At 40.6% G+C, this 24,259-nt stretch overlaps 1 protein-coding gene and 1 non-coding gene across 15 annotated transcripts in view; one reads left to right on the top strand and one right to left on the bottom strand.

The window, feature by feature from the left end:
• ATG13 (autophagy related 13) overlaps positions 1-24,259 on the top strand; it is a 46,876-nt gene that overhangs the window by 9,185 nt on the left and 13,432 nt on the right. For 13 of the 14 annotated variants that reach the window (XM_027114816.1, XM_027114815.1, XM_027114814.1 and 10 more), the window contains 7 exons: positions 11,803-11,884; positions 12,852-12,932; positions 13,546-13,665; positions 18,046-18,092; positions 19,596-19,736; positions 22,997-23,037; positions 23,981-24,077. In XM_027114816.1, the coding sequence (XP_026970617.1) occupies positions 11,816-11,884; positions 12,852-12,932; positions 13,546-13,665; positions 18,046-18,092; positions 19,596-19,736; positions 22,997-23,037; positions 23,981-24,077 (596 nt within the window). In that variant the 5' untranslated portion in view covers positions 11,803-11,815. Of the gene's footprint in view, positions 1-11,802; positions 11,885-12,851; positions 12,933-13,545; positions 13,666-18,045; positions 18,093-19,595; positions 19,737-22,996; positions 23,038-23,980; positions 24,078-24,259 lie in introns of those variants that run through there. The other variant, XM_027114824.1, reaches the window with a different exon arrangement.
• TRNAG-CCC (transfer RNA glycine (anticodon CCC)) lies at positions 14,615-14,687 on the bottom strand. The gene has a single exon. It is a non-coding gene; the product is annotated as a tRNA-Gly (tRNA).

The raw sequence follows: 24,259 nt of genomic DNA, 5'->3' as shown, positions 1-24,259 counted from the left end.
CTATAGACCATTTGATGAGGATGGATTTTGTTTGTTAGATTTTTTTTGAAAAATGTAAGATATACAGAAAAATTGTAAGAATATTAAAGTGAACTTTCATATACTCCTTTTTTTTTTTTTTTTTTTTGTGGTACGCGGGCCTCTCACTGTTGTGGCCTCTCCCGTTGCGGAGCACAGGCTCCGGACGCGCAGGCTCAACGGCCATGGCTCACAGGCCCAGCTGCTCCGCGGTATGTGGGATCTTCCCGGACCGGGGCACGAACCTGTGTCCCCTGCATCGGCAGGCGGACTCTCAACCACTGCGCCACCAGGGAAGCCCCAACTTTCATATACTCTTCACCTACATTCATACATTGTTCTCTGTTGGCCACATTGCTTTACTTCTTTCTGTATGTATCACATACTGTATAATAGAACAACGCAGGATTTCTTACTTTTTTCTTTTCCCCTGGACTCTTGAGAAAAGTTACTTGTATCTCTTAAGACAAGAACATTGAACAGGGGCTTCCCTTGGCACACACACACACACACACACACCATGCTAGTGGTAGAGGGAGGATTCCAAAATGGTGATTGCACCAGTGTCCATGTGGTAGAACAGGCTCCCAAAAATGGCTGCCACAAGTATCTATGTCCCCAGGGTGAACTCCAGTTGCCTTCTGCCTCTCCAGGAGACTCTTCAAGATTAGCAGGTAGTTCTGACCCAGGCTCCTTTGAAATTACTACTTCTGCCTTAAAGGTCCCGGCACATGTGAGAGTTTGTGTGCCCTTTAAGAGATTCCATTCTATTTCCCACAGCCCTCTGGTGCTCCTAGATGTAAGCTCCACAGGCCTTCAAAGCCAAACATTCTGGGGGCTTGTCTTCCTGGCATAGGACCCCCAGGCTGGTTAGTCCAGTGTGGGACTCAGACCCCTTGCTCCTTGGGGAGAATCTCTGCAATGGTAATTATTCTTATGTTTGTGGGTTCCTCAACCGGGGGCATGGGTTGTGACTGTACTGGGACTCCCCACTCTTACCCATCTTGTTGTGGTTCCTTCTTTATATCTTTAGTTGTAGAAGATCTTTTCTGGTAGGTTAGGGTCAGTTAGGGTCAGGGTCTTTTTTCTCAATAGTTGTTCTGTACATAATTGTAAGTTTTGTGAGAGGAGGTGAGATCAGGGTCTTCCTACTCCACCATTTGGGGACCTCCCAATGTGCAGCCTTCTAACGTTAGGAAGGAACGGCAGTTCTGGTCTGAGTGGGGTCATGGAGTGGGTGTAGGGCTTAGAGTGGGGTCTAACTGCTTCTTCCGTGGACTTTCAAATAATCCTCCTGTTTTCAGCCCCATCTGCCACCCTACTTTAGTAGCTACCTGGTGACTAATTCCTTAGACTTTCTTAGGTTCTTTGGTTCAGAAGAGCTTTCTTTGTTCAGGGTTTCTCCCGCTGCTGGCTTGGATATCAGCTGTGCTCTGCTTAGTCAGTTATCTATTCCTTCTACTTTCTACCTTCCCGAACTTTGATGTTATCATCTCTTGTCTGTGTGTATGCTTTTTAAGTCCTCCACCCTTTTTTTAGGAGTGAGCAGAAATAAACATTGAACCTTTATCCTTTACCAGTCTGTTTACTTTTTCCCCCCAATATTTTGTTGACATCTTTCATTGTTATTTCTTCTTCTGGGTTTATTTATAGCTTTTATATTTCTGTGCTTTTAATTGAGGATTGGGAAAGTAGTTGAGATAAATGGGTTTTGTCTGCCTAAGAAGAACTCGTATTTTTAAAATTTAAAATTAGCATTTCAGTATGAAAGTAAGTAAAAGATCTAAAAAACCTGTCTATCCAGATAACTGTACTTTTCCTTTACCTGATTGTATCATTTGCACTTGAACAGTGTTGTAGAATCTTCTGTCTAGTATTTGGGAGTTGGTGATTATCTACAACCATTACATAATAATGGGAAACTTTATTTATTTAGTAATGGCATCTTTTTTTCTTTTTCTGTGTGTGTTAAAATACAAGCAACAGAATTTTACCATCTTAACCATTTTTGAGTGTGCAGTTCAGCAGCATTAAATACATTCACATTGCTGTGCAGCCTTCACTATCATCTGTCCCCATAACTTTTCATCTTGTAAAACTGAAACTCTACCTATTAAACAGCAACTCCCCATTCTCTCTTCCCCCCAGCTCCTGGCAACCACCATTATACTTTCTGTCTCTACGATTTTGACTACTCTAAGTACCTCATATAAGTGGAATCATACAGTATTTGTCTTTTTGTGACTAGTTCTTTTCACTTTAGCATAATGTCCTCAAAGTTCATCCATGTTGTAGCATGTGTCAGAATTTCCTTCCTTTTTAAGGTGGAATAATATTTCATTGCATGTATATACCACATTTTGCTTATCCATTCTATTTTCAGATAATTGTTTAAAAACATTTTAGTTTGGCACAAGTCTGCACATGTTCTAAACACTGTGGGAACCTGACAGAATTATTTGTTGTTATGAACTTCTGTTAATGAAAATGATGTGTAGAGAATGTTGCTAAATTGAAATTGCTAATCAAGGTCCAGTAAATAGTTTTTGTTATTTGTTAAATATCTTAAGCCTTGAAGAAAGGCCTTAATTAAGTGAGGTATTTCTCAGACAAGAAAAGCTACAAGTGGCAAGTCTGGGGAAATAGATTCTGATGAAGCTTGAAGGGACAGCAATATTAGGAGCATTATGATTCATAAATATACTTTTGGCCTAATTAAGCCATTTTAGAGGTGACCTCTGGTAAATTGAATCAAATATATGTGGGTGGGAACGACATAGAACTTTTTGTAAATATCCAAAAATCATACATAGTAATTGGTTTATGTCCCTAAGGCAAAAAACTTTAATAAGGTAATAAGTAGCGCTGATGAGCTTGCTTATTCAACATATTAACAGGAAAGGGACATGAGATTTGAATGCTTGTGAAACCTTGCACCTCAGATTGGCACTTGAACCCATGTGCCGGAACTCGAACCCAGACAAAACCCATGGTCTTCCAACTGAGATCACACACATGGTTTCAGGACTTAATGAAGCTCAGGTTCTTGATGTCTCATAGCAGAAAGAATTCAGTGAGAGACAAAGTGATACATAAGAAGTGGATTTATTTAGAGAGAAACACACTCGACAGACAGAGTGTGGGCCATCTCAGAAGGTGAGAGCGGCCTTGGGGGAAACACACTCCACAGACAAAGCTGGGCCATCTCAGAAGGTGAGAGAGGCACCAGGGTATGGGATTGTCAGTTTTTATAGGAGTGGGTAATTTCATAGGCTAATGAGTGGGAGGAGTATTCCAGCTATTTTAGGAAGGGGTGGGGATTTCCAGGAATTGGGCCACTGCCTACTTTTTGATCCTTATAGTCCCTCTTGAAACTGTCCTGGCGCCTGTGGGTGTGTTATTTAGCTTGCTGATGTGAGCGTGTACTGAGGCTCAAGGTCTAGTGGAAGTTGACTTGTCTGCCATCTTGGACCCATTTGGTTCTAATCAGTTTACGTCATGTCCTCAGGCTATGTCATTCTTTCAAAGGTTGTGCCCTGCCTCCTTCCCTCCTATTTCACTTGCAGAAGAGTTTGCTATGTAATTGAGAGACTAGAATGCTGAGAGGTAAAGTGGCCTTGACTTAAACGAAGTGGTAACCTAAAAGCCCTACTTTGGCTTAGTCTTCTAGCAGCTGATATATTTTCTTAAAACCTGTTCCATCAAGGGTCTTTGGCAGTTATAACATGTTGGTGACAATGACTGATATGGGCAGTGGTCTGTAAAGTCTAAAGGAAAGAAAGTCACATACATTCATTGTCAACTAAGAAGGCCCTCTCTAGACTCTTGGTGGCAGAATTCCAATGTGCTTGTTCCTGAGGTAGAGAAGGATATATGAAGCTAATAGTGGGTTGATATGATTTTATTTTCCCAAAATGGTCTCCTTGTAGGAAAGGCAACATGTTGATCACGTGATGCTTCTTTTATCGACTTGGCAGTTTTATTTCTCAATTAATAAATGGGATTTATGGTATGTAAACTGTCTATTGTAAGTGAAGTCCCCCAAACCTTGACTGAACTAATAAAATTAGTTTCCTGAGCATGTACATCCAAGGACTAGATCCTTGTCCAGGATCACCATTTATTTGCTAGTTTCAGTGACCAAGATCTTTCCTGAAAGTACCAGCAAGCCTCTGATCACCTTTGCAAAATCATTTTACCTATTTTCCCCGCTGACTTTGTGGACTCTTGAAGGTCAGACTGAGGAGTCTGCCCAAAGTTCTGGCATGTAGGAGCAATATGATGACATAATGCTTTATTAGACTAGCCTTTCAGTGGTTTACCTGAGGTTTACAGTATAATCTAGAAGGAGGTGTTGGGAAAGAAACTTTTCCTATAACCTCTTGGATTCAGCAGATGGGGGCGTGCAAATTAAACCAACGAAAGATAGATTAGCAAGAGAAAAGACAGTTTATTAATGCCTGCAAAGTGTATACCACAGGAGTGCTCAGTGATGAATAGCTCAAGGAGGTGGTAAAAATTTGGGACTTAAATGTCTAACTCAGTAGGAGAAAGAGAGGGGAGAAAGGTTTTATAGGAAGAAAAATTAGTTTCTTTAGGAAAGAAGAATGGGTGTTTAGGAGAACAAATGGGAAATAAGAAAGTTTGTCATAACAGACTTTATCTTGTGTGGGTGCAAATGGTCTTTCCATCTTCTTCATGACTATGAAACTCCCCCAGATAGGGGATTTATATTAGGTTTATGTTAGGTCTCTCTCCTGGGGTAGAAGCCAACCTGAAATGGGAATTTATGGCAGTCCTCATTTCTTAGAAGTTTCCGCTTTTAGTCAGATAAGGGAAGCTCTGAGAAGATTTCTTTTCTACATCTGTTGAATCTCAAATGTCTTCAGCTAAAAATAATCTTTATGCCAAAGTGGCATATTTTAGGATGGCATAGCCTATCCTCTTCAAAGGTAAAGTAACTAACCGAGAGAGTCTCTTCCAGATAAGGAATGAGACTTGGATTAAGGTGGTTATCTATGGAAATGAAAATGCTGCTAATATAAAGGATTTTGTATAAGCATAAGTTTGAAGGATTCAGTAATTGGCTAGTGTAGTAAAGGGCAGAAAAAAAGAAAGAATTCAGTGTTTTTAATGTTTGTACCAAATTTCCGTTTATATTCCTTGGAGCACTCAAAGAAGGAATTTTGCAAAGTGCAAAGCAAAAGTAAATTTTCTATTACATTTCTGTTGTAAAGGATGAACTAATATCCTTGATAGATAGCCTAGGCCTAAGGGGACAATAAGCTCTGATACCTTTGAGAGAACTTTTTCTCTGTGGAGACCACCCTTTTTGGCTCAATAACTAACTCTAGTTACATAATCCTTTGAGTGCTTCCAGTGGTACAAAAAGTCACAAGAGTCATTGTGCCATTATAATGTTTGTGCTTTGGTAGATGCTCTGGTAGTGGGAGCACTTCCCCACTTCAGTGTAAGATAGGGGCAGCCCAATCCTCCAGCACTGTTCTTATCTCAGATCTGTTGCTGTGTTGCTTCAGGGCCTTGAGCTGTTTAACCCTTTAAAAGGTCTTTTTATTTTTACTTTAATATTTGTTAGTGTTCTTTTCAACCAAAATTAGGAAGGCCTGAAGGTGGGTGTACATGTCAAGCATATTATTTGATAGGCCCCCAAAGATGAGTCCTTTGTAATTTGATCAGTAGATTCTCCTGTGGATCTCATCAGTTATTTCTTCTCAAAGGTTTTATTTCTCCTTCATTGGTTTCTTCCCACCCCCCACCTATAAATTTGCTCAGATATTCCTATCCTACAGGGAAAATCCTTTTAACAGAAAAGCTTGAGCTCTTTTCCTGTCTAACATCTCAGAAGTAGCTGAATCCATTCCTCACTACCACCCTAAGAAACTCTCCTCTCAAAGGTCATTAACAACATAATGCCAAGTCCAGTGGCCTCTTCCTCTTGAGAATGAAGGAATCCAGAATATGTCATCCCAAAATATGCCTCTTTGACATAATTATTTTGAGCTGAAGGCAGTTAAGAAGCAGCAAATGCAGGAGAACCTTTCACTGCCCTCCCGTTTTCTGCCTAAAGGCAGGATATAAATTCCCCTTTTTTACTGGAGACAGATTCTTATCAGACCTGAGAAGACACCAGAGAAATCTGCAAACAAACCTTGCTCCCTTAGTTTCCTCCCACAGCCTGCACCCTTGAATGCCTAAAACTGCTTTCCTTTGTCCTGTCATTTCTCTATGAAGTTATTATTCTTTGTTGAAGACCCCATATGAGCCATAGTTCTAAGCCACTGCTTTGAGTTATTTTTTGTTGAGGTTTCTCCTCTGTGGTAGGTGCTGCATTAGTCAGTAAACTGTTTTGCTCTTGTTAATCTGTCTTCTTGTTGAAGGAGTCCCAGCTCAAAGTTTAATATGCGTAGAGGTAAAGTTTTGCCTCCTCCACAAGAACTTACACTGTTTGACCATCCCTTCAATCTTGAAACTTTAATTTCCCCTCAGTTTCAATGAAAACTTCTCAGAAATCATTTTATCTCCTATTTCTCTGATTAGTTCTTGCATTTCTTTTTGTGGTTCTTTTATGCAAATGCTTTCCAAGGTCGTCGTTTTTTTTTTTTTTTCTGTTATCTCCCTTGGTGATTTAATCTGTTGCTATAGTTTTAATAATTCCTTCTTTTTTGAGATTTATCTCCAACTTTAATCTCAGTCTTAACCTTTTCCATTAGCTTCAGGTTTAGCATTTTCAGACAGATCTTCAGGTGTTTCTAACTCAACCTATTAAATAAACTGAACTGATAGGCAAAAAATAGTGAACCTTGATCCCTAACGTACACCACATATACAAATTAATTTTCGATGGATCACGAATCTAACTGTGAAAGGTAAAGAGTAATGTTTCTAGAAGAAAATGTAGGAGAATATTTTCATGACTTTGAGATCAGCAAAAAAATTTTTAACAGGACACAGAAAAGTGCTAACCATCAAAGAAAATGTTAATAAATTGGACTTACTAAAATAAAGAACCTCTGATCATCAGGAAACTCCATAAGAGGATGATGCTCAGCAATAAAAAGGAATGAACCATCGGGACTTCCCTGGCAGTCCAGTGGTTGAGACTTCACCTTCCAATGCAGGGGATGCAGGTTCGATCCCTGTGGGGAGCTAGAATCCCACATGGCCTTGTGACCAAAACATGGAACAGAAGCAATATTGTAACAAATTCAATAAAGACTTTAAAAAATAGTCCACATCAAAAAAAAATTAAAGAAAAAAGAAATGAACTATTGACATAGAATATAACATGGGTGAAAAAATATATAACATGGGTGAATCTCAAAATGATTGTGTTTAGTGAAAGAAGCCAAAGAGTACATACTGTATGATTTAATTTATATAAAACTCTGGAAAATGCAGGTAGGGATCTTTAGTGATAGAAAGCATATCAGAGGTTGTTTAGGTATGGGGGATTATGGGGGCGCGGCTGGAGGGAGGGAGTATGAAGGAACATGAGGAAACTTTGGGGGAGTAATTGTTATGTTCACTATTTTGTGGTGATGATTTTACAGTTATAAACCTGTCAAAACTTATCTTATACTTCTGATATTGTCAATTATACCTCAATAAATCTGTATTTAATGTGGACATAAAAACCACCCAGATGAGAACAGGTGAAGGCCATTTATTCAGAGCTTTCGGGTAGCAGAGGGGTCAGTTCCAGCGCTTGCCTTTGGCAGAGATGCAAAGGTAGGTAGACCACTGGGGAAGCTTTATAATGGAAAAAAGGCAGGGAAGCCTTCAGGAATGTCCTGATTTGGGGCTGTTGGCACAAGGAAGCTGTAGGCAGCCTGACTACAAGTGGAGGTACTCTATATGATTGGTTGGGGTACATATTTGGCTTTCTCTGGTTGGTCCTAAGTTGGAAGCAGGGATAAAAATTAGGGAAGCTGTCAGTTAATCAAGTCCTGGCTGTTTGGGGCCAGTTTTTACAGGGGTTATCATTTGACTTCCTGGACTGGTTGCTAGAGATAGTCTGACTTCCTTGACTGGTAAGTGTAGATAGTAGGTTGGCTTTCTGGGCTGGATTTTTGCAGATTGTGGGTCAGAGCTCTATCTTTATATATATAGTCTGGCCATTGTCCGTTAGTATGTCGTGACTCTCACAGTAAGAAACAAATTCCACAAGAAAGGCAAGCCACGAACTGGGAGAAGGTATTTGCAGTACATATCCAACAATGTACTGAATCCACTATATATTTTTTAAAACTCCCACAATTCAGTAAGAAAAAGACAACCTAATTTTTTAAGTGGGCAAAAGGCTTGAACTAGCACTTTATGAAAGAGGATATCCAAATGTCTAATAAACATATGAAAAGGTATCATTGGAGGAAAGGCAGTCATCATTTCATCTCTAATTTAATCATCAGTCATTCAATGCAGATTAAATGAAATACCACCACACTCCTACCAAGATGGCTAAGGAATCAGCAATACGAAGTGGTAGTATAGATGTGGAACACTGGGAGCTCTAAGGTACTGTTGGTGGTGATGTAAATTGGTACAGATCCTAGAAAACTGTTTGGCAGTATCTATCAAAGCTAAACACAGGCATACCTTGGATATATTGTGGGTCGGTTCCAGATCACTGTGATAAAGTGAATCACATGAATTTTTTTGTTTCCCTGTGCATATAGAAGTGTGTTTAAACTAAACTATAGACTATTAAGAGTGCAATAGCATTATGTCTTAAAAAAAACAATGTACATACCTTAATTTAAAAATACTTTATTACTAAAAAATGCTAGCCATCATCTGAGCCTTCAGTGAGTTGTAATCTTTTTGCTGGTGGAGGGTTTGAAATATTTTGAGAATTACCAAAATATGACACTGTGACACGAAGTGAGCAAATGCCTTGGGAAAAATGGCGCTGATAGACTTGCTCAACACAGGGTTGACCCAAACCTTCAATTTTTTTATTTAATAAATTTTTAAATTTTATTTATTTATTTTTGGCTGCATTGGGTCTTTGTTGCTGTGCGCGGGCTTTCTCTAGTTGCGGCGAGCGGGGGTTATTCTCTTCTTTGCAGTGCGTGGGCTTCTCATTGCGGTGGCTTCTCTTGTTGCGGAGCATGGGCTCTAGGTGCATGGACTTCAGTAGTTGTAGCACGTGGGCTCAGTAGTTACGGCTCGCAGGCTGTAGAGGGTAGGCTCAGTAGTTGTGGCGCATGGGCTTAGTTGCTCCACAGCACGTGGGATCATCCTGGACCAGCGCTGGAATCCGTGTCCCCTGCATTGGCAGGCGGATTCTTAACCACTGCGCCACCAGGGAAGCCCCTTCAATTTGTTTTTTAAGAAGAGGAGGTGGCAATATCTGTGAAGCAAGGTGCAATAAAACAAGGTATGCCTGCATATGCATACTCTGTGACCCAACAACAACACTCCTGGCTCTACATCTGATAGCAGTGAGTATTTATATTCACGAAAACTCTCATGTAAGAATATAATAACCGACTTCCCTGGTGGCGCAGTGGTTAAGAATCCACTTGCCAATGCAGGGGACATGGGTTTGAGCCCTGGTCCGGGAAGATCCCACACGCCGTTGGGCAACTAAGCCCGTGCACAGCAACTACTGAGCCTGCGCTCTATAGCCCATGAGCCACAACTACTGAAGCCTGCATGCCCTAGAGCCCGTACTCCGCAACGAGAAGCCAATGCAATGAGAAGCACACGCACCACAAGGAAGAGTAGCCCCCGCTCGCCGCAACTAGAGAAAGCCCGTGCGCAGCATCGTAGACCCAATGCAGCCAAAAAAAAAAAAAAGAAAAGAATATAACAGCTAAAAGCAGGAAACAACCCAAATATTTATCAACAGTTTAATTTATAAATTGTGGCATAGTCATAAAATGGAGTGCTACATAACAATGAAAAAGAATAAACTGCTACATGCAGCATTATAAATGAATCTTACAGACATAATGTTGAATAAAGGAAGGTACACAACAGAAGAGTTAATACTATTTGATTCCATTTATAAGAAATTCAAAACAAACAAAACTAGGGGCTTCCCTGGTGGCGCAGTGGTTGAGAATCTGTCTGCTAATGCAGGAGACGTGGGTTCGAGCCCTGGTCTGGGAGGATCCCACCTGCCGTGGAGCGTCTAGGCCCATGAGCCACAAGTACTGAGCCTGCGCGTCTGGAGCCTGTGCTCCGCAAAGAGAGAGGCCGCCACAGTGAGAGGCCCGTGCACCACAATGAAGAGTGGCCCCCGCTTGCCACAACTAGAGAAAGCCCTTGCACAGAAACGAAGACCCAACACAGCAAAAATAAATTAATTAATTAATAAACTCCTACCCCCCAACATTTTCTTAAAAAAGCAAATAAACAAACAAACAAACAAAACTAATCTATGGTGATAGAGGTCAGAATCATGGTTGCTTTTTGGTGGTTTTATTGACCAAGGGAACACAAAGGCACCTTCTGGATTATTGGAAATGTACTATAACTTGATCTGGGTTGTCATTATATGAGTGTTTACATACAAAATGTTTATTGAAATGCACCTAAGATTTGTGCATTTCACTACATGTAAGTTATACCTCAATAGAGAACAATGTTTTTTTTTAACTTGTATTATTTCCTGTTTCAACTCTATCCTTTTGTTTATACCTTTCCTTAAAACTAGCTGTCCCTCTGGCTTTCTTGTTTTTCTGAAAGCCCATTAAACTTTTTGCACTCAGTCCTTAAATCCTGTTAGCTCTTCCTTTAAAATACTTCCCATCCATACTATTTCCAAATCATGTCTGTATCTGTATTAGAGTTTTAGCCTTGACCACAAGCCTGAATTATTGCCAAGGACCTAATTGGTTTCCCTGCTTTCCATACTCAAAACTATTCTACAGTATGCCAGCAAAGCTATCATCTAAAGCACCATTTGGATTGTGTTGCTTCCTCTCTTCAAAAGCCTTGAGGGTGCTCCCATTTCTGGCATATTAGATGCAGGTCAGTCTCTAGCACTGTATTTAAGTCTCTCATGATCTGGCCCCAGCCAGCCATACACAACCGCTGGAAAATTGGCATACTTAATAGTTGCAAGCCCAGTTTGCTCTCTGTGGCTTATACGCCTTTGTTCATGCTCTTCTCTCTGTAAATGCTTTCTTCCTCATACCAGCCCCTTCTCAAAACATTTTAACCTGGGGGTTTATGATGTACTTCGTGAAACTCATGAACTCCCTGAATATACCCAAAGTTTCTATATTTGTGCATTTTTTTGGAGAAAGGGCTTGTCATGTCATTGGATTCTCAGAAGGGGTCCAAAACCCACCCCCACCCCTACCCCACTCCCGCCCAAAGTTAAATTGATTTACTGGCCCTTTGAAGGAATGTTAACTCACTTTATGTTTTAATAAACTTTTTGTCTCATTAGCACTTAGTCTTCAATATGCTGGGTAATAAAACTTTTTTAATAGGTAAGTAATATAACTTTTTTAATATATAAGTTATATTTAAAAGCTCAAAGTTTCAGATTCAGGTAAAATGGCTTGTCTCATCTATTTTTAAGGTCTATAGATTTAGCTCTTTGTGTGGAATTTATTTTGCTCAAAAGATAGTATGTATTTTTCACTTTGGTGTCTTTTAGTCAGGGGGGAAATTTTTTTTTACCTCCTACGTGACTATTCATACAGCTAGTAGACAATACCATCTCTGTATGCTTTGTTGTAGCAATCCCTTTTAAAAGATATTAGTCACATTTTTCAACACTTTTTTTTTTTCTTCCTGTTTTAGATTCCTATAGGCAATGGAAACTGATCTCAATTCCCAGGACAGAAAGGACCTGGACAAGTTCATTAAGTTTTTTGCCCTCAAGGTACTATATCCATTCTCTTGAGCCTAGAACTGTTAGAAATAACTTCCGTGCTTCTCCCTTTTTGGAAATATAGCATAACAGCTTGCAGCTTGCCCATTTTAAGGGATACTTCTGTCTGTTGTAAACCAAACTGTGAAATTTGGGGGCGGTACTGGGGGTGTAACTAAAAAGTAGCTTCCAATTTTCCTCAGCTACTTGTTCAAAAAAAATTTTTTTTTGCAAGCCTGTTTGCAGAAATGTCAAACTTATTATGCCAGGTTATTGGCACAGTATGTTCCCTTGGGGTGGGAACAAAGACTGCGGACTGGAATGGACAGCAGTTTGGGCATCTTTCCGTAAGCATCAACTACCTCTGAAATGTCTCACTTTCACTTATTGTTCCCTTCTGGGTAAATGAAGAATTAAAACTGAATTTTGAATGCTTTAGAAGGCATATTTTCCTAAATCTAAAAATCATTTCCACCACTCTCACTCCTTCCTCTCAACCATTGCTATGTAAGAATAATCCATGCAGTAGATTCTGGTTGTAAAATTAGTTGGAAGACTTTTGCCATATGGGCCAAGTCATATGAATAATTGTGGAATCCTTGGTTTAAATCAACTATGATTACATAAGTGTATGGCAGTGAATATTTAAACCTATGGTTGGACTTGTTTTTCTATGAAAGTCAGAGCCATCATGTGCAACTTTCTTTCTGCCATGTGAGAATATTATAGATTACAAGCCTCAAATTGTAATTTCTCTAATTGGTTGACACTGTGCCCTCAGGAATATTTACAGTGTTATTTTTGTGCCGTGTTTTTTTCCTACGTGTTCTTGAAGGTTTTAAATCCTACCCTTTCCTGAAGTATAGTTATGATCATTGGCATCTTTTAAATCCTGCATTGGGAGGGTTTTAACCCTGATTAGGAGCCAGATCAATTTGTTTTAACTTTTCATCTTTGATTTTTTGTTTGCTTTTTTTAGACTGTCCAAGTGATTGTCCAGGCTCGACTGGGCGAGAAGATTTGTACTCGTTCATCTTCTTCCCCAACGGGTTCAGACTGGGTAAAATTCCAATTGTTTGTTAAGGGATATACTATGGTGTTTGTCACAAGGAATCACAGTGTAGTAATAAATAATTCTATTTCTAGTATTACTAAATCATAACATTAAAATACCTAATTCCGGGCTTCCCTGGTGGCGCAGTGGTTGAGAGTCTGCCTGCCGATGCAGAGGACACGGGTTCGTGCCCCGGTCCGGGAAGATCCCACATGCCGCGGAGCGGCTGGGCCCGTGAGCCATGGCCGCTGAGCCTGCGCGTCCGGAGCCTGTGCTCCGCAACGGGAGAGGCCACAACAGTGAGAGGCCCGCGTACCGCAAAAAAAAAAAAAAAAAAAAAACCTAATTCCATTTGATCCATTCACTTGGAAAGTATGTTCTTCATCAGTGTTAGTCTGATGTATTTGTTTTTTGGCTTTCTGCTGTGATAGGTGAAAAGCTTTTTCAACCTGAGTTTTGGGACTTTGATGCAAGATATCTTATGGGGAAGGGAGAAGTAAATGAATGTCCTTAATCAGTCAAGAGCAATGCCTGCTTTACTCAGCATCCAATCTTACTACTTTATGTTTCCATAATGTTCCTTGTGAGTGTTTAACACAAAGTTCCTTTTGTTTTCTAGTTCAATTTAGCAATCAAAGACATCCCAGAGGTTACGCATGAAGCAAAGAAGGCGCTGGCAGGGCAGCTGCCTGCCGTCGGGAGGTCTATGTGTGTGGAGATCTCACTCAAGACTTCTGAGGTAAGGTTATGGCCAGAAGGATGTCTTTTTTTTTTTTTTTAACTTTTTATTTTATATTGGAGTATAGCTGATTAACAGTGTTGTGATAGTTTCAGGTGCACAGCAAAGGGACTCAGCCATACATATACATATATCCATTCTCCCACAGACTCCCCTCCTATCCAGGCTGCCACATAACATTGAGCAGAGTTCCCTGTGCTATACAGTAGGTCCTTGTTGGTTGTCCATTTTAAATATAGCAGTGTGTACATGTCGATCCCAAACTCCCTAACTATCCCTTCCCCCCATCCTTCCACCCCCGGTAACCATAAGTTCATTCTCTAAGTCTGTGAGTCTGTTTCTGTTTTGTAAATAAATTCATTTGTATATTTCTTTTTAGATTCTGCATATAAAGGATATCACAGGATATTTCTCTTTCTCTTTCTGACTTACTTCACTCAGTATGACAGTCTCTAGGTCCATCCATGTTGCTGCAAATGGCATTATTTCATTCTTTTTAATTGCTGGGTAATATTCCATTGTATATATGTACCACATCTTCTTTATCCACTCCTCTGTCATTGGACATTTAGGTTGCTTCCATGTCTTGGCTACTGTAAACAGTGCTGCAAAGAACATTCGGGTGCATGTATCCTTTCGGACCATGTTTTTCTCTGGATATATGCCCAGGAGTGGGATTGCAGGGTCATATGGTAGCTCTATTTTTAGTTTTTTAAGGAAAATCCATACTGTTCTCCATAGTGGCTGTACCAATTTACATTCCCACCAACAGTGTAGGAGGGTTCCCTTCCCTCCACCAGGACGGTGTCTTAACTAGGCACTCAAAGCTCTTCACACTCTGGTTCCAACTCAGCCTTTTTTTTAAAAAAAAAAACTTATTTATTTGGTTGTGTTGGGTCTTAGTTGTGGCATGCGGGATCATTTTTTAGTCGTGGCATGTGGGATCTAGTTCCCTGACCAGGGATCGAACCTGGGCCCACTGCATTGGGAGTGCAGAGTCTTAGCCACTGGACCATCAGGAAAGTCCCCCAACTCAGCCTTATTCCTGCTCCTTCCCTCTCTGATCACCTCATTATTCTCTGAGGAGGTTGTGGTTTTTGTACTTATTTTTCCAACAACTTGGAATAGACTCTTCACCCTCATCTTCATATATATCATCTATATGTGATATGTTTCTACTTATCCTTCAAGACTTATATGCCCTAGAGCAGGGGTCCCCAGCCCCTGGGCCGCACAGCAGGAGGTGAGCAGTGGGCGAGCAAGTGAAGCTTCATCTGCCGCTCCCCATCACTGTCATTAACGTGTGAACCATTGCTCATATACACTGCCTTGAACTGTCCCCCCCATCACGCGCATTACCTCCTGAACCATCATCATCCACACCACCCTCCCCCCATGGAAAAATTGTCTTCCATGAAACCGGTCCCTGGTGTCAAAAAGGTTGGGGACCGCTGCTCTAGAGGATCTCCCTTTCTAAACCCTCTTTAGATTTCCTGTGTGTTTTCTTTACATTTGTTTCCAGAGTATAAATTGCTGTATTGTGGGTTTTTTTTTTTTTTTTTTTTTTTTTTGTGGGGTTTTTTTAATGTGTTTTGGTTCACCTTATTCCATGCTAGGACTGAGGCAAATATTCTTGCTTTCATGTTTATTAATTGATATCCACTACAGGATTGTGAGGGTGCATGGTATAATAAAAGGCAAATGAGTTTGGAGCTATACAGACCCAAATTGAGATCCTAGCTGAGCAACTTTGGCCAAATTACTTAACCCCACCTCCCCTAACACCACCAAAGTAACACGACCCTTCACAGTCTTGCAGAGCTATAATATTTCCTCATTTCATTCTTACTTGTAAATTACCTAACATAACATATGGTGGGTGATCATTACATGTTCCTGTTCATACTATCCTTTTTTTTTTTTTTTTTTGGCTGTGTCGGGTCTTAGTTGCAGCACTTGGGATCTTCGTCGTGGCATGTGGGATCTTTTGTTGCAATGCGCAGGCTTCTTTCTAGTTGAGGGACATGGGCCTAGTTATTCTGCGGCTTGTGGGATCTTACTTCCCTAACCAGAGATCGAACCCGCGTCCGCTGCATTAGAAGGCAGATTCTTAACCAAAAGTTCCTGCACTTTTATTCTTGAGGTCAGCAGCTTTGCCACATCTTATTTATCTGTGTAGTTCTTCAGTTCTTTTTGAGGGACTTCCCTGGTGGCGCAGCGGTTAAGAATCCACCTGCCAATGCAGGGGACATGGGTTCGAGCCCTGGTCCAGGAAGATCCCACATGGCACGGAGCAACTAAGCCTGTGCACCACAACTACTGAGCCTGCACTCTAGAGCCCGTGAGCCACAACTACTGAAGCCCGTGCACCCTAGAGCCCGTGTGCTGCAACCACTGAGCCCACGCGCTGCAACTACCGGGCCCGCATGCTGCAACTACTGAAGCCTGCGTGACTAGAGCCTGTGCTCTGCAACAAGAGAAGCCACCGCAATGAGAAGCCTGCGCGCTGCAACGAAGGGTAGTCCCTGCCCGCCACAACTCGAGAAAGTCCGCACACAGCAACGAAGACCCAATGCAGCCAAAAATAAATAAATTAAAAAAAAATTCTTTTTGAAATGAGGCAGGATATAAATAAATAATCATCTCTCTGCGTGGCACAGTGCCTGGGATGGCACACAGTAGGCTCTCAATTTTGTTGAACGAATGATGTCAGTACTTGTTCCATGGCAACCTTAAGCACCAAATAAAACAAAACTTCGTATTTTTCTTTATTGAATTACCAATTTATACTGTGGATTATTTTCCTTAGCGATCCATAGGGAGTCCAAAAGGAATCCCTGGAAGAACTCTTTCCTCTCTCAGGCATCTATGTAATCCTATTCTAAACTTTTGTGATTATCCTAGAGAAACCACACCAATTTATCTTGGATACTTCCTACTGTCCAGTCATCCCTTGATTTTTTTTGGGGGGGGGCGTGGATTCAAAATTCATCATGTCATTTAGAGATGACACTGTGATGAAAAGGATATATATTAAGAATACATATTTAAATTTGATCTAGAACAAATAAAAAATCTCTACTCCGCAAACTAACCCGAGTTTATTCCCAAACCTAAAAGAATGGCCCTCTTACAGCTGATTCGTAAAAAGATTACTTGTGTTCAAAAGTATGTGACTATCCATCTCACTAAATGACACACAGGAGTGTTACAGGGTTAAGGGATTCTGGCTTTGGTCTTTTCTTTTTCTTTCCCACCCACTAGACTAAGTCTGTTCAGAGTAACACATAGAGAGACTGAACAGTTTGGCTAAAGACATCAAATAGCTAAAAAGACTTTTAAGTAAGGAGCTTGTTAGGGTATTTAACTGTGAGTGTCACCTAAAAATATCCTCTATAGAATTGGAGGGAAAGGCTCTCTCCATGATTTGAAGTGTTGGCCTTTCTGAAGAGCAATTTGGACATACATAGCAAAAGTCTTAGAAGCATGAATATTCTTTGATCCAACAATTCTAATTCTGGAAATTTACCTTAAGAAACTAATTCAGGATGCATACAGAATTTTAGTCTCAAGTCTGTTTATCACAGTGTTGTTTGTAGTAGTGAAAATTTAGAAACAAGCTGTATGTCCAAGTATGGGGGTACTGATTGGATAAAATAATTGTCATATGTTGGAATACTACACAGCCATTAAAAATAATGTCGAATTTTAAAATTTATTTATTTAATTTTTGGCTGTGTTGGGTCTTCATTGCTGTGTGTGGGCTTGCTCTAGTTGTGGTAAGCGGGTGCTATTCTTCGTTGCGGCGTGTGGGCTTCTCACTGTGGTGGCTTCTCTTGTTGCAGAGCCTGGGCTCTAGGTGCGTGGGCTTCAGTAGTTGTGGCTCGCAGACTCTAGAGCGCAGGCGCAGTAGTTGTGGCTCACGGGCTTAGTTGCTCCGCGGCATGTGGGAGCTTCCCGGACCAGGGCTTGAATCTGTGTCCCCTGCATTGGCAGCTGGATTCTTAACCACTGTGCCACTGGGAAGTCAACTAGAATTTTTAATTATAAGGAAAATTCCATGTTGTATTTATTGATAAAAAGTGATAGGGGCTTAGACCGTGTGCAGCAACAAAAACCCAATGCAGCCAAAAAATAAATAAATAAATATTTTTTAAAAAGTGATAAAAATAGTATATATAGTATGATCTCACTTTTATTTAGAAAAATCACTGATTAAAAAAAAGAAAGAAAAATCACTGATTGGATTATAAGTTGATGTCTCTTCTTTTTGCTTATTTATACTTTCTAATATTTTTATAGTGACTGTATAGTGCTTTATAATAAGGAAAAAGAAGATTAAAAAAAACCTGAAATATCTTTGAATTGTTCCATCTACAGGGAGATTCCATGGAGCTAGAAATCTGGTGTCTGGAAATGAATGAAAAGTAAGTGGTCTGTCTTAGGGTCCTTCGTTGTGGTAGCTGAGGATAAAGTGCACGACATCATGTGAAAAGCAGGGCTTTGTACCAGTCATGGAGAGGGTTCTGACCACTTAACAGAGCCAATAGGTCTTTGCTACAGTTTGCTTCATGCTTGGCTTCCAGCCCAGGCACAGAGATGACCTTCAGAGGGAGTGTCAGTCCAGAGAGACTCAGACACCACTGGGAGAGGAGCAGAGAGAAAGCTGAAAAAGGATTTGTTGTTTTCCCAGAGTACAGATAGTTCTCTGATTAAATCCCTTGAGCTCTTGTAACATGACTACTCTGTTTTGTCTGTTTTCTATGTGGCAGACATCCAATAAGATTTCCCCTCACTACTCCTTTAGACATGCTGTGTTGGTCACGGATTGGAAATGCATGTTATTTTCCCCCTCCATTTTCTTCTTTCAGGGCAGATTAGCTTACTTCCTGCCCAAAGCTTTAGTTTTCAAAAAGAATATATAGGAAAATTGAGGAAATAGCAACACATCAGAAGAAAAATCTTATTAATAAGTATGAGTGGTATGGGCATTATTTTTCTTTCTTAAATAGAAAGCAACTGCCAGGTTATAGTCCAAAATTTTAGTACCAAACACTTCTCCAGAGTTCCTGTTAGATGTATAGAGGTAAACTGCTCGTAAGATAGTACATTGAAATTGTTTGCACCTTTAGTAATACAATTGCAATATTGAATTACTGTTTTTAAGGGTGTTGCTTTATTTCTTAGAAAGATAACTGCTTCAAAGCTAGAAAAATATATTGGATACCTTTTGGTGCCCACCTGCCTTTGTCTAGTGCATGAGAAAGTGAAACTTTGGCTAGCTTCAACAATCTGTTGATAAACTGACAAAGAATTCTAACTACAACGTTAGTTCAGAATACGTTTTTGTTTTGTTTTGTTTTGTTTTTTGCGGTATGTGGGCCTCTCACTGTTGTGGCCTCTCCTGTTGCGGAGCACAGGCTCCAGACACGCAGGCTCAACGGCCATGGCTCACGGGCCCAGCCGCTCCACGGCATGTGGGATCTTCCCGGACCGGGGCACGAACCTGTGTCCCCTGCATCGGCAGGCGGACTCTCAACCACTGCGCCACCAGGGAAGCCCCAGAACATGTTTTAATAATAAATTTAATCTTATACAGTTCCAGCACTTAATTTGTGACTATCTCTGTTGACTGTAATACTCTGTGAAAGGTTATTTAGACTGCAAATCAGATTATATTCTATCAGAATTTATGAATAATGCTAACAGATTTTTTTTAGATTTTTTAAATTGAAGTATAGTTGATATTCAATGTTGTATTAGTTTCTAGTGTACAGCAAAGTGATTCAATTTTATATATATATTCTAATGCTAACAAATTAATTTCAGTAGCTAGATGGAACATAACTAACATCTCTATTCATTGCATTTCTGTTCTTTGTTTTTCATTAGTGGAGTAGGAGAATGCTGATAGTGTCTTTGCTCCTCAGGTGTGATAAAGAAATCAAAGTTTCCTATGCCGTGTACAACAGACTGTCGTTGCTACTGAAGTCTCTCCTTGCTATAACTAGGGTGACACCAGCTTACAGACTGTCCAGGAAACAAGGGCATGAATATGTCATATTGTATAGGTAAGCAGTCACCTTCATGATTCACTCATCGGCCTCATCGTTTTGCACATTGTCTGACCAGCATTCAGGTATTCCATGATTAGTTTTTAGACAGACGTTTGGATAGTTGATGCTGTAGCTTTACTATGATTGTCTATCTATTCTCCCTTCTGAACCTCAGCTTTTTGCAAAGCAACCAAGTTCGTTATTCTTTTGTTTGTACACAGTCATGACTCCTGTAGAATGGATTTTGAAGTCCTACTGATATATATCTCATTTCTGGAAAAGGAAGTTAAGACTTTGAAAAACAGGCTATCCTGGGAAGACTCCACAATGTTCTATATTCCAGAGTTAGATTAAAACTTTTTGTGTAACAAACTGCTAATTCAGTGTGTTTTTAATTAGTTGTCTGTGGATATAAAGAACTGGTTAACAGTTCTTTAAGTATTTTCCTTGTAGTATTTCACATCAACATATATTTGAGTGCTTTTTTGAGGCAAGCATTGTGGTAGGCCCAAGGAAGAACTGTACAGAGGCCCAGCCGTACTGGTGTTTCTAATCTAATGGGGGAAACGGTTTGGTACATGCATAGTCACAGTAAAAAGCAGGATTTGCATAGCAGTGTCAGGAAAAAAAAGTGCTGTGAAAACACAGGAAGAAAGAGTTTGTTCTGGGTGGGAGAATCAAGACAGGCTTCATGGAGGAAGTAGCATTCCAGCTAGACCTTGAGGCAGTGAAAATTTCATCTGTTGGAAGTGAGGGAGCATGATCATTCCAGGTGGGGTGTACCGCAGATGGCAAGGAACAGAAATGGGGGGCGGAAACGAGCTGTACTCAGATTGTCAAATGGACCAGAGCGGTGGTGAGGAGGATGTGTAGCAAAGTGTGAGAGCAGAGCATGGAAAGTCAAGGGTTCCTAAATCATCCAAGACTCTGTTTCATATTAGTGATGAGCCATGGGTTTTAGCCTTTGGCTTACATTTATTTATAGAGCTGATCTTTATTTTATTTATTTTAATTAAGTAATTTATTTATTTATTTATTTTCCCCTGCCTTGGGTCTTTGTTGCTGCGCACGGGCTTTCTCTAGTTGCAGCGAGCAGGGGCTACCCTTTGTTGCGGTGCACGGGCTTCTCATTGTGGTGGCTTCTCTTGTTGCGGAGCATGGACTCTAGGCACGTGGGCTTCAGTAGTTGTGGCACACAGGCTCAGTAGTTGTGGCTCACGGGCTCTAGAGTGCAGGCTCAGTAGTTGTGGCATATGGGCTTAGTTGCTCTGTGGCATGTGGCATCTTCCCGGACCAGGGCTTGAACCCGTGTCCCCTGCATTGGCAGGTGGATTCTTAACTACTGTGCCACCAGGGAAGTCTCTAGAGCTGATCTTTAGGAGAATTAGTATAGCAGGATGGAAGGACCAAGGATTAGAGACTTAACTAGTTCTGTTGAAATAATCCAGCAACCCTACCTATATTTGTTTTTCCAAGTCTTTAATACATTTTTGTTGTCTTCCCAGGTTTCAGGGTGAGTATTCCATTTGAAAATTATTAGACTTTTATTTAGATATAATAGATTCCTTTCTAACTCTTATTTCCCATTTACCTATGCTAAGTTTCCTTCACTTTGGTTCTTCTGTAAGTAGCCATGTTACACTACTGGTCATCAGCTTAGTTAACTAGGACTCCTGGTCCTTTTCATACCTGTGTTTCAAGTCTTCATTGTATCTCTGGAGTAATACAGTATTTATTGCTCACTGATTGCTTATCTTTTAGGATTGCTTTTTGGATACAAATAGCTGTAGCTTAAACCATAGAGAAGTACGTTATGTCAGAGGTAGATTTAGCTCTTTTTTTCCTTTTTGTACTATTGGTAACAGGTTAACAGTGTAGCCTTAGACCGTTAAACAATAGTCTTGTCTTGGTTTTTTGTTTGTTTGTTTGTTTGTTTTGCTGTACTATCATTTTTCCCCTGATCCTGTAGATCTGACAATTTCACTGTAAAACTACATTGTTATAAAAAATCATTCTGAATTTGTTGTTCATCAAGACTGCATTAAAGTTTTATTGTGTACTATCTGTGAAGAAAACTTTTGCTTAGCACCTGAGTGGCATAAAGAATATAACCAAGAAAAAGTGGAACATAATCAGATTATTTAAAGCACTGTACCGATATTCAGATGAGTAGTGAGCTGATGGTCAGCTTTTTGTCAGAGGGTACCTAGCAAAATCTCCTTTGGCGACAGTTTATTAACATCATTCGTGTATTACTTTATGGCAGGAGTCAGCAAACTGTGGTCAGCAGACCATTTGCTTGTTTTTATTTTTTAATATATATTTTTTAATTTATGTATTTATTTTTCTTTTTTGGCTGTATCGGGTCTTAGTTGTGGCACATGGGATCTTCGTTGAGGCATGCGGGATCTTTCATTGTGACGCGCGGGCTCTTCGTTGCGGCGTGTGGGCTTCTCTCTAGTTGTGGCATGCAGGTTTTCTCTCTCTAGTTGTGGCGCACAGGCTCCAGAGCGCGTGGGCTCTGTAGTTTGGGGCACACAGGCTGTCTAGTTGAGGCACGTGAGCTTAGAAGTTGTGGCGCACGGGCTTAGTTGCCCCGCGGCATGTGGGATCTTAGTTCCCCAACCAGGTATTGAACCTGCATCCCCTGCATTGGAAGGCAGATTCTTTACCACTGGACCACCAGGGAAGTCCCTTGTTTTTATAAATAAGATTGTCTTACAACATAGCCACTCCATTCGTTTACCTATTATCAATGGTTACTTTTGCAGTATAACAGCAAAGCTGAGTAGTTGCTACAGACTATGTGGCCCACAAGCATAAAATATTTACTAACTGATCCTTTTTTTTTCTTTTAATTAACTAATTAATTTATTTTTGGCTGCGTTGGGTCTTCGTTGCTGTGCGCCAGCTTTCTCTCGTTGTGGTGAGCAGGGTGCTATTCTTCGTTGCAGTGCGCGGGCTTAGTTGCTCCGCGGCATGTGGGATCTTCCCCACCAGGGCTCAGAGCCGTGTCCTCTGCATTGGCAGGTGGATTCTTAACCACTGTGCCACTAGGGCAGTCCCTATTCTCCTAATTTCTTAACCAGTCCTCTCCATCTACATGCCCATGTCTACAGCTTAATCAAGTGGTAGCAATATTGCACCATTAGGAGAGATGTTCATGCAGATAAGAAAAGAAGGGTTGGTTTTGTTTATTTTGTTTCTCGGTGTTTGGTATGTAGGCCCTTAGAATAAAGAATCAGGTAACATTTTTTTTTCTTGCTTCCCTACAGAATATATTTTGGGGAAGTTCAGCTGAATGGCTTAGGAGAAGGTATGTATCAAGGTTGAAAAACATTCGTAGTATTGTTAAGAACTCTCCTGACTTCAGAGATATGCTTGGATGCTGCCTGTAATAATACATAGCTTGTGATTTTAGTATGAGTGATACAAGTAAGGAAAAGACAGGTAGGTGGTCCAAAGAGCCACCAGGGAATGAGTGAATAATTTTCCCAAAAGTTCCAGTAACTCAGTATTCTTTCTTACTCTTTATACCAGCGGTCCCCAACCTTTTGGCACCAGGGACCGGTTTTGTGGAAGACAATTTTTCCACGGAAATGGGTGTGATACTAGTGATGGGGAGTGGCAGATGAAGCTTCAGTCGCTTGCCCGCCACTCACCTCCTGCTCTGTGGCCCGGTCTCCTAGGGGTTGGGGACCCCTGCTTTATACGACTGTCTGTTTTCCTAATTTTCTACAATGAGCATGTTAAATGTCCCTGATGAGCATCAACAATTTTGAAAAATTGGAAATGAAACCAAGAACACCAGGAAAACTTTGTTGTAACACTCTGACTCTTTTCTATATTTAGTTCTGGGGTGGCAACTTGGGTGGGAGTGCATTTACTTCATAAATTGAGGTGTTTATGTGAGAAACTCCCTGTGCCCCTTTGCTGTCTTAGTAGCACATCTGGACAGGGTTGGTTAGGACTTGTTCAAGCTTTAGGACTAATCATCATTTTACCTCTTTGAAGGTAGTTTTATCTGGAAATAGAATGCTGTTTCCCCTGGCAATATTAGGTCAATATAGAATAAATTGGAAAAAATATATATATATATACACACATACACGTATGTATGAAATTGAGGCTGCTGCACTCAGGGTGCTAAGTGGGTAATGCCAGAGATTGTACAGCAGGCTAAGTGGTTCAGGGAAAGACAGACTGTGGGTACTGTAAGTATTCTCTGGAAAAACCTACTTATTTATCTCTTTTCCTAGGTTTCCAGACAGTTCGTGTTGGGACAGTGGGTACCCCTGTGGGCACCATCACTCTTTCTTGTGCTTACAGAATTAACTTGGCATTCATGTCCACCAGGTGAGGAAAGAGCTTTGGAATCCAATAGAACTCTTCTAAAGATATTAAAGTTGTTTTCCTCCAAACCTTGTGGCTGAGCCTACAATTCAGCTTCTCCATTGCTGAATTGAGAACGCTTCTTCCAGATTGGAGAATCTGAGTGTCCCAGAGCCAATGTAAAATTTGTGGTTTATATTTAGGGA

The sequence above is a fragment of the Aethalodelphis obliquidens genome, unplaced genomic scaffold (assembly GCF_003676395.1).
Source record: "Aethalodelphis obliquidens isolate GAN/ISIS:26980383/991018 unplaced genomic scaffold, ASM367639v1 scaffold14, whole genome shotgun sequence".
Lineage (NCBI taxonomy): Eukaryota > Metazoa > Chordata > Mammalia > Artiodactyla > Delphinidae > Aethalodelphis > Aethalodelphis obliquidens.
This window is presented reverse-complemented; position numbering and strand designations above follow the sequence as displayed.